This window comes from Pseudonaja textilis, chromosome 2, assembly GCF_049901715.1.
Source record: "Pseudonaja textilis isolate UNSWEBS1 chromosome 2, rPseTex1.2, whole genome shotgun sequence".
Taxonomy (NCBI): Eukaryota; Metazoa; Chordata; class Lepidosauria; order Squamata; family Elapidae; genus Pseudonaja; species Pseudonaja textilis.
This window is the reverse complement of record NC_141991.1, coordinates 143,983,702-143,997,707: the sequence shown is the minus strand read 5'-3', so window position 1 is coordinate 143,997,707 and position 14,006 is coordinate 143,983,702. Positions and strand designations below refer to the sequence as shown.

Here is a 14,006-nt window from a genome sequence, read left to right as displayed (position 1 = left end):
CAATGCTTATTTTCCAGCAAGAAACACGGAGAGCCAGTAATTCCATGCCCTTTTGACAGGGAGTAAACCAGATTCTTCCAAATAGATCTCTTCCTGAGGGATTCGACTAGGGCTAAGCACTTCCACCCAGCCTCTATGGGATTTGCAGTCCACAGTATATAGAGAACAGCTGATTGAGGAAGTCTGAAACTTAACGCATGCTTTGATTTATATACAACTGGGGACTTTAAAACTATACGTACAGCTGAGTTGTATGTAAAATGTGGTTTAGATCAGGGGTCTCCAACCTTGGTAACTTTTAAGATTTGTGGACTTCAACTCCCAGAATTCCTCAGCCAGCTTTGCTTGGTCTCCTGGGGCGGACCTATCTTCTGGGCGGGGCCTATTAGCCTTTCGAGCTCGGATTGGTGAGTTCGGCGGGACGCTCTGGGAAGAAGAGTCATTGAAAAAAAGGCGGGAAGTTCTAAACAATGAGTCGATCGTCCGTGGACGCTGCGGTTGGAGAAACGATGGAGGCGGAAGCGACAGCGGTGGAGTAAGTACACGTATCTCTTTCGCGTGGAGATCGAATGACGGTTCCGTTTTCCTGCAGGGGGAGGAATTTTACCCGAAGTAGAAAAAAAAATGAAAAGCAGTGCTATTGCAACCATGGCAACTTCAAGATGTGTGAAGTTCGGCTCCCAGAATTCCCAGCCAGGAATTCCCGTCTGACAATTCTGGGAGTTGGAAATCCGTAGATCTTGAAGTTCCCAAAGTTGAGAAGCATTGATAAGCTTGCAGAAGAGAGGCCGAAAGAGTTAGGCAAGTTTAGGTTGTGGGTTTAGAGGGCTTCCGTTCTTCTATGTCTGGTTTCCATATATATACTCCTGCCGCATTTGGGAGCCTTCCTTCCTTAGTAAGATTATGGAGATTGGCACCGAAATATCGTTGGGATCACCTCCCTTAGATAAGGAGATATTGAAACTTCTAGCACCAGAATACAGATATGGAGTTTCATAACTTTGATACTTGATGGAACTTTAAAAAAACACACTTCCTGTAGAAAAATAAAATTCCTTGGGGTCTTGTGAATAATACTTCCTCCTATTTTTAGAACAGGAAGAATTCTTTAATAGTCTTTGAATCTTTAATCCCGTTGCAGAAGAAAAAAAGCCAACATCTCCATTAAAATCTTTACAAAATTTCTTGCAGAAACTACTTTTTTTAAAAAAATCAAGCATCAGTTATATTAGGTTTATTTTGCTTCCATTACATTCATCTAATTAAATTAGTATAATTTAATCCTCTTAAAATTACAGCATTAATATTTTGGTATTCTCTTCTTGCAATAGCTTTGGGATTGTTAAGTGGCCTCAGAACTGTTTTTTCCACCTATTTTCACAATGAGATACAGGTAGCATTTTGTAGAAATGAGAAATGCCACAATTATAAAGGAAAAGATCTCTTTGATTCTTCCAATCAGCAGTTTTCCAATATTTGAGGGGCTGTGACCAAGAAGAGCGGGTCAAGGTATTCTCCCAAACACCTGAAGGCAGGACAAGAAGCAATAGATGGAAATTTATCAAGGGAAGATTCAACTAAAAGAACTAAACAGAAATTTTCTGGCAATGAGATAAATTAATCTAAGAGATTAGATCACCATTTGTCCAGAATATCCTCTTGTGCAAGGAGTTGGAATAGAAGACCTCCAAAGTCCCTTTCAATTCTGATATTCTGTATTCTGATATTTTTCCAGTTGTTTGTGAAAAACAGTTTTAGCTACTGCATTTTTAAAGAAAATATGTTAATCCGTTTTTTTTTAGTAGAGTGAACCTTCCTCAGAAGCTGGCTGGGAATTTCACAATGACATTGGGAATATGGACAGACAAGTTTCCTTGTTGCATATGCTTAGTACATTGTGCAATCACTGGATAGTGTAAATTATATTCTAGATTTTGCTTTCAGTTAGAATGTGGCAAGCGTGACATCTAATGCATGAGAACAGTAGTAGACAATCTGCATGGTTTTTCCCAGCTCTTTTTGACTTCCTCAGAGGTTCCTCTGGCCATAATTGCTGAAAACTAACAGCACATTTTCCTGCCATATTAATGCATGAGGACATATTACAGTTTTAAATCCTCAAGTAGATAAATCACAGAAATCCTGCCTCACCCACATATGTGATGAGGTGCCATACACTATATGGCCTTTGTTTCCATATGTAAAGGATGGTGATTGTATAGAACAAGGGTCTTCAAACTTGGCAAATTTAAGACTTGATTTCAGCTCCCAGAATTCTTGAGCTAACATGACCAGAAGAGGAATTCTGGGAGTTGAAGTCCACAGGTCTTCAAGCTGTCAAGTTTGAAGACCCCTGGTTTAGAGAATCCCTATAGCAAATGTTTAAGAGATTTAAAGATTTGAAGTGACTATTTTCTTTATATCATTCATTTATGTGTCCTCTTCAGGCTTCTATCTCAGATCAATGATATTTTAAAGTATGAGGATCAAACCACAAGTGAAATGAAATTGGAATTACCAGCCCAAGTCTTGGCTGAGCACGCAGTGGTGAGTGATAGCCTCTTTTTCCTTTAAGATACTGTCTTCAGTTCTGGATGCATGACCGTGCCCAAGTTTCGTAAGAGCTAGTTCCATTCCCACTTTTGGAACATGTTTTCCAGAACACTAGGAAGACTCAGAAGTTGATGTACACCCAACTCCAAGTGCTTAAATTCCTTCTGGATTTTCTTGACTCTGCCCCTCGCATCCAGGATGCCTCTGACTCTACTGTTCGTGAGTATCCGGGCTCAGCAGATTGCATGCAGTGGGTGATGCAAATGTGGTCTGGATAAGAGTGTTTCTGTTTGACAATAGCACGTTAAAAATGAAGCCTTTCAAGACAATTTTGGAGGACTAGGAAAGGTTTTGAGCAAGTTGTGTGTACTTTTATTCAACTGTTGTGCGTTCACATATTATACATGTTGATTTAACCCTGACTAAATGAACATCCAATCCTTCCTGGAAGATTGGAAGCATGTCTGTGAGAAGATCCATTCTGGATCATATGACAGGCTTCTCTCGTTCAAAATTTTGTTTCTTTGCTGGCCAGTCAAATCCTTTTGTGAAGTCCCAAGCAGTCAAGAAAGCAGTAGCATTCTACCCAGCAAACTGAGAAATGTACTGCTTCTGTTATCAGAAATATTTTATTTTTTTATTTTATTTGTCAAGCAATTATAAGATAACAGGTATAAGTATAAACATAGTTATGGATACATGAAATGGATACATATAAGAAAAAGAAAAAAGAAACAATAGGACAGGGATGGTAGGCACGTTGGTGCGCTTATGCACGCCCCCTACAGACCTCTTAGGAAAGGGGTGAGGTCAATAGTAGACAGTCTAAAGTTAATGTTTTTGGGGTTTGGGGAAGAAACCACAGAGTCAGGTAGAGTATTCCAGACATTGATCACTCTGTTGCTGAAGTTGTATTTCCCGCAATCAAGTTTGGTGCGGTTTACCTTGAGTTTATATCTATTGTTTGCTCTTGTATTGTTATGGTTGAAGCTGAAGTATTCATTGACAGGTAGGACATTGCAATATAGAATTTTATATACTATACTTAGATCGGACTGAAGGCGGCGTAGTTCTAGGTTTTCTAGGTCTAGAATTTCAAGTCTGGTGGCATAAAGTATTCTGCAATGAGTAGAGAACTCTTCTTGTGAAATATTTCTGGACTTTCTCAACTGTGTTAATATCAGATACGTAATGCGGGTTCCAGACTGATGAGCTTTATTCCAGTATTGGTCTAGCAAATGTTTTGTAAGCCCTAGTTAGTAGTGTAATATTACCAGAGAAAAAGCTATGTAATATTAGGTTAACAACTCTTAACGCCTTTTTGGCTATGTAGTTACAGTGGGCTCTAGCACTTAGGTCATTAGAGATGAGTACTCCAAGGTCCTTGACAGAGTTTGGATCATAAACAAGGTCTTGACTATCCAGCTTGTATTTTATTTTCTGATTTTTTTTTAAAGGAACTACATGACAGGCCTCAATAGCCCCATCTTGTTAAGAATGTTATTTTCCACCAATGTATCTCTCTTGGTTATGGGTAGTTTGATAAACCCAGCTGACATCTGGATGCTCCTGAGCTACTTCAGTGCTCAAAAACAGATGGTGGTCTCTTGCAGGGAAAGAGATGGAAGAAGCCAAAAAGCAATGGAAGGCACTCAAAGCAGATTACCAGCAGCAGGTAGAGGCTATCAAGGGGGCTGTGCCTCAGATACTGGCCAAACAGGAGGAGGTACAGAACCGGGCTCGGCTTTTGGAGGAGGCTCTGCAGCGCTACCAAGCAAAGGTTCTTTTCTCACTTGCGAGTGATATTGGGGGGCGGGGGGGGAGATGGTTGAGGTTCAAAGTGATGGTCAAATATTTTCCAGCACCCAAGACATCTAGAATATTTAAGTATTGCACAGCTTTATATCTATCTATCTATCTATCTATCTATCTATCTATCTATCTATCTATCTATCTATCTATCTATCCTGCTGTTCTGTTTAGATCCCTCTTTCTCAATTTCGGCCACTTTAAGATGTGTGAACTTCAACTCCCAAAAGTTCCCAGCCAGGATAGCAATAGCACTTAGACTTATATACCACTTTACAGCCCTCTCTAAGCAGTTTGCAGAGTCAGCCTATTGCCCCCAACAATCTGGGTCCTCATTTTATCCACCTTGGAAGGATGGAAGGCTGAGTAAACCTTGAGCCTGGTGGGATTTGAACTGCCAAATTGTAGGCAGCCAGTAGGCAGCAGAAGTAGGTTGCAGTACTGCATTCTAACTACTGCGCCACAGAGGCTCAGAGGATGCTGAGAACTGAGAAAACACTGGTTTCAGTGAATACTTAAATGTAATCTTCAAAGGACTGTGCCAATTAAAAGCAGCAATCTTTAAAATGGAGAGCAGAGCTGAACGTGACAAGCCTGCCTGCCAATTTATTTCTGTTGGAGCCTGTTAGGTCCGTTAACTTGAGCCTATACCCAACTGAATTCCATGGAGCATCCTTCTGGAGAAGCCTAGCTAGGATTGGGTTGCAGAGTCCCAACCGGCAATGGAAATGATTTGCTTATTATCAATGGGCTAGCCTTCACAAAAATGCCAGCTTATATTTTATGCAGGTTTGAATAGTCGGAGAAAGAAGGTGAATGATTCAATTGTCTTTCTTGCCAGAAGCAGAAATAAAATCATGTGAGCCCATTAGATTACAGGCAGGTTCGGTACGATGAACCGAATGACGGGTTTTTCTATATCTGCAGAACAATCAGCATAATGCAGAGTTCCCCATCCTTTCCAGGTTTGTGGACTGTTGCGGGGGATGGAGAAGGGGTGGTTCCGATTGAGTGGTGGGTAAGTGTGCCCGCACGGCGCAGCTCCATTTGCACAAGTGGCGGACAAGCACGCACCTGCTCCCATGAAAGTGTGCGCACACATGCATTTTCCTGCTGCTCATGCAAGTGGGGATGTGCATGCGCCCTCGCCCACCACGTCTGCGGCCCGATTCCAAATGGCTCAAGGCCCAATAATGATCCGTGGCCCAGAATATAACAGTATCTGAAGCAGAACATCTAGATTCAGTCCGTATCAACCTTGTGAGCCCTGGGTGCATACACAGCAATATAATTTTAATAACAAATAATAAAAATAATAAGCCCTCAAGCTTCCTCTTTCTGCTATGTATTCAGGATAGACAATGATTAATACTTACATGCATTTATATCTAAAGGTGTTGGTATATATGTGTATGTAGCATGTCTATATGTGTTTTATGTTTCTGTGCACTTTTGAGAGGAGGCAACAGAATTTCATTTTTAATGTCTGCCCACAGTAAAAAAAATGACAATAAAGGTTATCTTGTCCCAGCTGATTCTATTCATTCCATGGAGTCCTTGGTGGTCTCTAAGATTGGTTGTTTGCTTGCAGACACTTCATTACCCAACTAGCTAACATAATCAGTGCTGACACAGTGGTGGTATGCTATTGGTTTGGCCAAACCGGTAGTAAAAAAAGCCCCCGACAATCAGCTGAGAGGAGGAAAAAGACATCAACTGACAGGAGAAGGAAGAGAAAAGCACAGGATTGGCTCTCCCACCTGCCCCTGCGCTTTTCTGTATCCTCTCAGCTGATTGGCATTGCAGGCATCAGCTGGTGTGTGGAAAGCTGTTAGGTGCATGCGCGATCCCCAAACCAATAGTGGAACAGATAGGATCCCACTGCTATGCTGACCTCTTGTTATTCAACTAGGAAACATTACCAGTTGTAGCTCTGACAGCGTTATCTAGTTAGGTAGTGAAATCTCTGCAAGCAAACGGCCATGACTTGGAGAGCGTCAAGGACTCCGTAGTCCAACCCTGAGCAGTAGACATTCTCTTCTATGGGATCTCCTTAATTCTAATTTTGCACTTCCTTGATAGAAAGAAGAGGTAGAGGAAAAAGCAAGGAATGCCCAGAAGAGGCACCTGAAAGAACAGGTATGGCTGTTAAGATTAAATAACTGCATCTCGGTTCTTTCAGAGCAGCCAGTGGAAACCCATTGGCTTGTTTTGGCTTCTTGTTGCGCCCTACCCCCTGTTTCCTCCCCTCTCGCAGGAGCTCCTGAGAGAGCGACAGCAGGAACTAGAGCAACGGGTTGCCGAATTTCAGGACAGGTTGCAGAAACAGCAGAAGGAATTGGAATGCTTGAAGGGAGAGGTTGGGGAACAAGAGAGCCAAGCCAGGATCTGGCAAGAGAAAATGCAGAGGTGAGGAGAGAAATGGGAGAGTTTAATGTCTATTCGCCAAACGAAAATTACAAATTCGAACAAGCAAAATAATTTTTTTAAAAAAAAATGTGACAGGGATGATAGGCACGTTAGTGCACTTACACGTGCTATTCAACAAAAAACAAAATAAGCCATTGGTAATTGCAGATGTAAGAGGGATTTTCAGGGATGGTGAGGCAATGAGGCAAAAAAACGCAAATCCTGGCAGAAAGGGAAATATATGCATTATTTCATTGTTCATAGCCTTTACAGCTATTTTGGAGAAATCACTGCATACAATCTGAATTGCAGATAAAAGCGATAGGTGCTTGAAATTGTGGGAATGTTATCTACTTTCATTCCAGAAGCCAGAGAAGTTGCTAAATAAGGCTCTGAGCTTTATTTTTGTAGTTATTTGTAAATGCTCAGCTAAACAAAATGGTGTAGCGGATTGCAAAACTTGGATTTCTGTTTGTTTAAAAGTGTGTATGTGGGGAGGGTGGTGTGCGGAGAGAGAATCTACCTAAGCCCTCCACTCTGAATGATCTTAAGAATCAGCTTTTCTTTTTCTCCCTTGCCTATTGTGGACTTTGTGTTTTGATTATTTTATTATTTATTTAAACCCAGAGTCTCTGATTTCCGATGCCTTTTGGAGAGTTTGCAAGGGGTGAAGGTGATCTGTGTCTCAGAGAATGACATGGAGGTGGAGCTGACTCCTCAACCCTATCCTGAGATTTCGGCCGGTCATTGTCTGAAGTTGCATTTACACTGGGGGGAGGATGGCAATGTCACTTTGCAGGTGAGAAAAGCGGGAAGTGAGTTCTGCTGGATGTAGGGCGCTCAGAACACCAGCCTGATCTTTCTCCCTTCTCCATATAGAGTGGCAACCCTTCTTTCCTTCTCCCTGAAGAAATTCCTCTGGGAACTTGCAGCACCATCAAAGGGGTCCTCTTGGAGTTGCAGCACAGTTATTCCCAACAAGCACAGCTTTTGGCTGAGATCAAGCTGCTGCAGAACTGGTGAGCACTTTCGTTTGTGTTGCTGCATAGGGCCTAAGGTGATCTAGGGAAGGTTCTGAGCATTGCATGTTGGGAAAGGGGTAAGAGATAGCTCAGCCCTTGAATGTGATGAATTCTACATGGGGCTCCCCCTGAAGAGCATCTGGAAGCTTCAGTTGTATGAGCCAGGTATCTGATGACATTTCCAGCACTTTTCAGATTTATTCTTGAACATTCTTGCTATTCTTGTCGGGGGGAAAACGCCACCTGTAAAACATCTTATACAAATTTTCTTTATATGCTGTTGACATTGTCATTTTATAATTTTGAGACCACAGTTTTTGCCATTTCTCTAAATCAATCCCATATCCAAAATTCTTCCCCCAAACAATCATCGTTTCTTTAACTTGTTCCTCCTCTAATTTAATTTCCAGCAAATAACTATATAATTTTTTAATCACTTTTTCATCAGTATCTGTCAGAATCCTATCTAAATCAGTCAATTTATAATAAAATCCCTCCATTTTAGAATCTTTAAGATACCTTGAGTGTATTTGCGCCTATGAAAACCAATTCATCCTTATTCATCCTGCATTGGTTGCCAGTTTGCTTCTGGGTGCAATTCATGGTGCTGGTTGTCACTTTTAAAGCACTTCATCGCTTGAGACCAGGTTATCTGAGGGACTGTCTCTTGCCGGTCACATCTACCCAACCACCAGAATGGGAAGGCAAGAAATACACCTGGTGGGACCCAGAAGAAGGGCCTTCTCCATGGTGGCTCCCTCTCTCTGGAACATCATTCCCCCAGAGATTAGAATAGCCCCCACTCTAATACTCTTCCGGAAAGTGCTGAAGACATTGCTCTGCCAGAGGGCCTGAGGAACCCAGAGTGGGATGGAGCCCATTAAATTGTATAAATGTTGGGATGGGAGTGAGTAGGGGGCTATAATTTTATTATTTTTGTCTTTTCTTTTTCTTTTTATATGATGTTCTTATATTTGTGTAAGCCGCCTTGAGTCACCCTGGGCGAATAGGTGGCAATATAAGTTTTCTAAAATAAAATAAAACATAAATTACAGCTTTATTCCTAGCTAAGCTTGTAGCAGGTTTTAGTTTCATCCCCAGGGGTTCTCTACTTAAAAAGTGTTGGGTACAAGATTGAGAGTGAAGCTCTGCCTTCTTCCAGAAATGTGCTTTATTAATTATTTATTAGATTTTTACCCCAACTTTATTATTACTTTAATAAATAAGGCAGCAAACATATATAATACTATCTCCTATTTTCCCCACAACGACAACCCTGTGGGGTGGGAATACGTGACTGGGCCAAGTCACCCAGCTGGGTTTCATGTCTCTACGGCAGGATTAGAACTCGCAGTCTCCTGATTTCTAGGCCAACACCTTAGTCACTACAGCAAACTGGCTTATGGCAAATGCTCCTAGATATTCTAGATAAAAATGGATATTCTGCTTTTTTTTTTTTTCACAAAATGGCCCCAGAGAAAGTCACTGACTCTACCTCTCATAAAGCACACAGTTCAGGTGACTGAGGTTAATATCTTCCTTCTGCCTAAAAACAAAGTGTGGAAGAAAATAATTGGTTTCAAATCAAGGAGACAGAACTTTCATCCATAGTAAGAGTTAAGGTAATGAAGATTTAAAAGCTGACCAGCTGCTGTAAGGCTGTACTCCAAGATGACGAACTGAGAATGAGTCAGCAGGATACTGCTGCTTTAAGAAGCTGTCTATATCAGGGAGGCCATTTTGTCCTCTTTTTTCAAGGTGCTCTTTTTCTTATTCTTTGTGACTCTCCGGGTCTCTGTGGCCGCTATTGTGCAGCCTCATGTTTTCAGTTGGGGTAGAAAGACTTGGGAGAAACAGTCTGGTCTGGCTGTTAAGGTAGTGGGCTAGAAACCAGGAGAACGTGATTCTAGTCCTGCCTTGGGTGGTACAGGTAGTCTTCGGCTTACCTGCCCCAGAACCAGGTAGGTAGCCTTGGGTCAATCCTTCTTCCTCAGCCCAGGAAAAAGAAGGTGAAGGCAAACCACTTCCGAAATACTAGAAAATTGCAGGGATTAATCCAGGTAGTCGCCTGGCATCAAGATTGACTTGAAGGTGCATAATAATATAATATAATATAATATAATATAATATAATATAATATAATATAATATAATATAATATAATATAATATAATATAATATAATATAATATAATAATATAAACTTGAGGACTCCTGTCATAGGCCCAATCCCATGCAGGTAATCCTCAACTTACAGTAGTTCATTTAGTGACCATATAATGGCACTGAAAAAAATGATCTATGACCATTTGAACACGACCGTTGCAGAATCGCCTTGATCGCATGATCACCATTCAAACACTTGGCAATTGACTCCTATTTATGACGGTTGCAGTATCCTGGGATCACAGAATCACCCTTTTTTTTGACCTGACAAGCAAAGTCAATGGGGAAGCCAGATTCACTTAACAACGGTGTTACTAACTTAAACAACGGCAGGGATTCACTTAACTGTGGCAAGAAAGATCGTAAAATGGGGCAGAACTCACTGAACTGTCTTGCTTAGCAACAAAAAAATTGGTGCTCAGTTATGGTCGTAAGCCGAGGACTACCTGTACTTTGAGAATTGCAGTCATGTATGTTTGCTGTCATGCCATTCTCATGAGGCATGCTATGCTAAGCAGAGACACCCCGCCTTTCCTCATTCTCTCTGATATTTGAACCTTTCCTCCTCTCTCCCCTCCCCAGTTTTGCAATTGATTGGCAGCCGGAGAAGAGGCTGCTCCATTACTTGAAGCCTTCATCAACTTGCAGCCTCTACGTGGAATCAGGATACCCAGACAGTGGGCAGGTTCGTCTTCTTTCAGTAAAGACTCAACAAGGCACAGTTGATGTGACTTCCTACAAGGTTAGTACTCGGCTGTCACAGCTTTACCTTCTGGCAAAGCATCTCAAGGCCTTTAAACTTGGCCTGGAAATAGATTTCAACTTCTCAAAAGTTAAAGAGATATTTCAGAAATGTCATGGTGAAGTTGAATCCCACACAGCCTCACCCATTCAAGAGTCTTTTGCTTCTGTCTCTGTTGAGGGTGATTCTCCTTGCCTCTTAATTGCCCATCATTCAAAAAAAACAAATCAAGCCCAGAAACCAAGGAGGGGATTGAAATAACAGCTATTAGTGATGAGATATATTTTTTTTAAAAGACAGTGATAATTCACTGGGATGAAAAAACCATAACATTCTTGGTCTTGCTGAACTTAAAAAAAAAAAAGACATAGCAGCCTTTGGCAACACTGTCTGGGTCTGCTTGTCACTGTGTTTCCCCAACATCTGAAGGAACACCAATTTCCCACTCCTGCCTCAGGCAATTCCATTTCTATTTTCTGATTTTATTTTTAGATCTTGCCTTAGTGCTTTTAGAAGGAAGCCCCAGATCACAGAGCTCTGAAATACGGCTGTATAAGAGCTCAAGGAGGGCTACGTATTTTCTATTTAAGCAGTAACAACATGCTGTGAATAGTCCACCTTGCAGAAAAGAGGACATTTATTCATGTGCCCAGATATAAAACTTCAGTTTTAGGATTTCCTATGTTCTTTTATTCTTCACGCCTGACTTCTAAATCTCTTCTTGCAGCCCCCACAGGAAAAACCTTCACTGATAAATTGGCTGGTGTACCTAAGTACCATGGACTTCACTACTCCTTTCCCGACCTAAAAAGCTACTACTGTCTGTGTCCATATAATGTGATGAAATCAAGGCCACATCTCTAGTTTAGGCCTCTTTCTGGTATCTCTGGAAGAAGAAGGAAGTTGAATTTAACTGGGACAGTGTGTGTGTGTGTGTGTGTGCAAATGTATGTTTATATGTTGTGTTTGGGGCCACTTCAGCCTCTACTTTGGCTTGCTTTGAATTGAGCTTCCAGTTCGCCTCTTTGAGTTCTTCTACTTTCCTGTTACTCTTACATAGTTTTATGGCTGTTTGAGTGTTACTCACCTATTGCATCTCCACATTGTTGAACTTTTAAAATGTTTTGATCAATAAAATATTCCTTGGAGGTTTCTAGCTCTCATTTATCTGATGGACTTAATTGTAAGATAAAGTTTGTTTCATTATCTTGTAATTCCTCTCTCTTTTGTTCCAAACAGTTGCTGATAATAAATAATTTTTTTCCACCCATGTTTATGTGGAGCACATTACAAGCTCGGGGAATGTAAACTAACCGAAATGAGATTTTTATGCATATCTGATCCCTTATGATATACAAATTACTGCTGGAATCTCCCTTGATGATGATTCTACTGCAGGTCACAAGAGAAAAGCCAAAAAGCACAGTTTATTTAGATGCCGAATAAAGATGGAACTGAATAAAGATGGAATCTGATGTTAGAGCTTGTCAGTTTTTCATGCAAAAAGCATGAAAATGTTACATGAAAAAACAATATATGAATGGAAAGTTATGTTATTAGTATCAGCAAAAATATAAATTTATAATAATTGGTGTGGCACCATTCTCATTGCTATGTCACATTTTGCAGAAAAGTTATGGAATATAATCGCACATACCCCCTCATAATTTTGAATTATTTTGATGCAATTTTGACCTGAAGCTGTATCTTGGAATCTGGAGCTAATTAATACTCGGGACTTAATTTTCCTTTATTGGTGACCCAGTTCTGGTTAAATTTAGTTGCTTTCATTTCTGAGGCTTTCTCTTTGTAGACCAATGTAAGCTATAATTTCAATTCTCATTGGTAGATTTCTAATAAATACTCATACTTTAAAAACAATTGTCTGGGATTGCCAACATCCCCCAAAATTCTGAAATTAATGTAATTTGATAAATATAACTGCTCAAACCTATATAAATATGAAAACTTTATAGTTGTGTAAATATGAATACATAATTTGACAAATGCAAATACAAATATTTTTTAAATAATATCACTAGGTTATTGCTTCATTCAGATAGGTTAACACTTGGTCTTTCTAGCAATTTGTTGGAAGCGAAGTTCAGCCTCTTGCCATGTGGTGGCAGTATCGTACCACAGTTCTGCATGAAATTCATCCTCTTGAGGGTGTGAGTGCTGCTGAGTTTTACTTTACCCAGAGCTGGGTTTTACTTTGTTTCTTTTTCTGCTCTCTTTAATTGGAAGGCTGAGTAAACAGGAAAGGGTATCTTACCTCAAGTGATTAGGGGATGGGAACCCAGGGAATGACATGGCTGGAACAGTGTGCCCCTTAAGATTAGGTTTACTCCCACTTGCTTGGCATTTGAAAAATGAGAAGACAACTCTCTTTTTGAAGAGACTTGTGTCAGAGGAGGTCTTCAGTTAGACTGTTTTTATGGTAATTCTATGGTTGATTTTGATTGCATACTGTAAGTTACCTCAAGAATCGCTAAATAGTAAAGTGGCATAAGTAACCACCTTTCTTCTGGTTAGAAGGCCAACTTTGACTTGTCATCCAATGAAGTCTTCTCACCTTTTCAAACTTAGCTGAGGGTTTAATTTCTCGGTGATAAAATGGCTGACGGTTATGGAAACGGGAAGCAGGCACAGACTGTCCAGCTTCACAAAAGAGGCAAATTACCTGCTCCTTGTGTCAGAAAAAGCAAGTGGAAATGGATAAGAGTTTGGTGGTCCTAAATTACCTCCATGTAATTGGTGGTCCTAAATTTCCTCCATGCTTCAGTTGAAAGGGTGTTTGGTGGTTGTAACAGTCCTTTTCCTAAGATGTAATATTAAGCAGAGCTTTTAGATTCTTGTTCCTTGATTTAACTTCAGTGTTGAGTACAAGGACAGAATACAGATGCTGTATCTTTGGTACTCTAGAGAAGGGATAGTTGTGGGTGACTTCTAGATTAGGGGTGGGGAAACTATGGTCCTTTTATGACTTGTGGACTTCAACCTCTGTCCTAGATTTATCTGAGTCACATTGGTGGCTTCACATCTGTTGCTTTTTAAGTGGATTCCCATCACAAATGCTGCATTTGAAGTCTGGCACTGGAAACTAGTCTAATGGCTATCAGTATTTCCCTCATTGTTAATCAGTAAGATGGCAGATTTTCTCATCTTCCAAATTATGCTTGTTTCTCAATTATACTTCCAACGTGATTGGCATTTGAACTGAAAGACAGGATGCAAATCAAGTAAATAATAATGATTTAGCAGACTTGAATGTTCATCCAGTTACACCTGAGAGAAGCTACTATTC

At 40.5% G+C, this 14,006-nt stretch overlaps 1 protein-coding gene across 1 annotated transcript; it reads left to right on the top strand.

Moving 5' to 3' along the window:
- Nucleotides 1-82: 82 nt before the first annotated feature.
- Nucleotides 83-12,732, top strand: ZWINT (ZW10 interacting kinetochore protein). The gene is made up of 10 exons (XM_026711508.2): nt 83-535; nt 2,448-2,547; nt 2,661-2,772; nt 4,167-4,333; nt 6,445-6,501; nt 6,620-6,771; nt 7,399-7,570; nt 7,651-7,790; nt 10,540-10,699; nt 11,427-12,732. Exons 1-10 carry the CDS (start codon nt 471-473, stop codon nt 11,505-11,507), a joined length of 1,206 nt encoding a protein of 401 aa, XP_026567293.2. The 5' UTR covers nt 83-470; the 3' UTR covers nt 11,508-12,732.
- The last annotated feature ends 1,274 nt before the right edge of the window (nt 12,733-14,006 follow it).

What these genes read in the sequence shown, in the direction of transcription:
- ZWINT (XM_026711508.2), top strand. Translation starts at nt 471, where the DNA reads ATGAGTCGATCGTCCGTGGACGCTGCGGTTGGAGAAACGATGGAGGCG. An exon ending in TCTTGGCTGAGCACGCAGTG is followed by an intron (nt 2,548 to 2,660) that starts GTGAGTGATAGC and finishes CATGTTTTCCAG; the next exon opens with AACACTAGGAAGACTCAGAA. An exon ending in TTGATGTGACTTCCTACAAG is followed by an intron (nt 10,700 to 11,426) that starts GTTAGTACTCGG and finishes CTCTTCTTGCAG; the next exon opens with CCCCCACAGGAAAAACCTTC.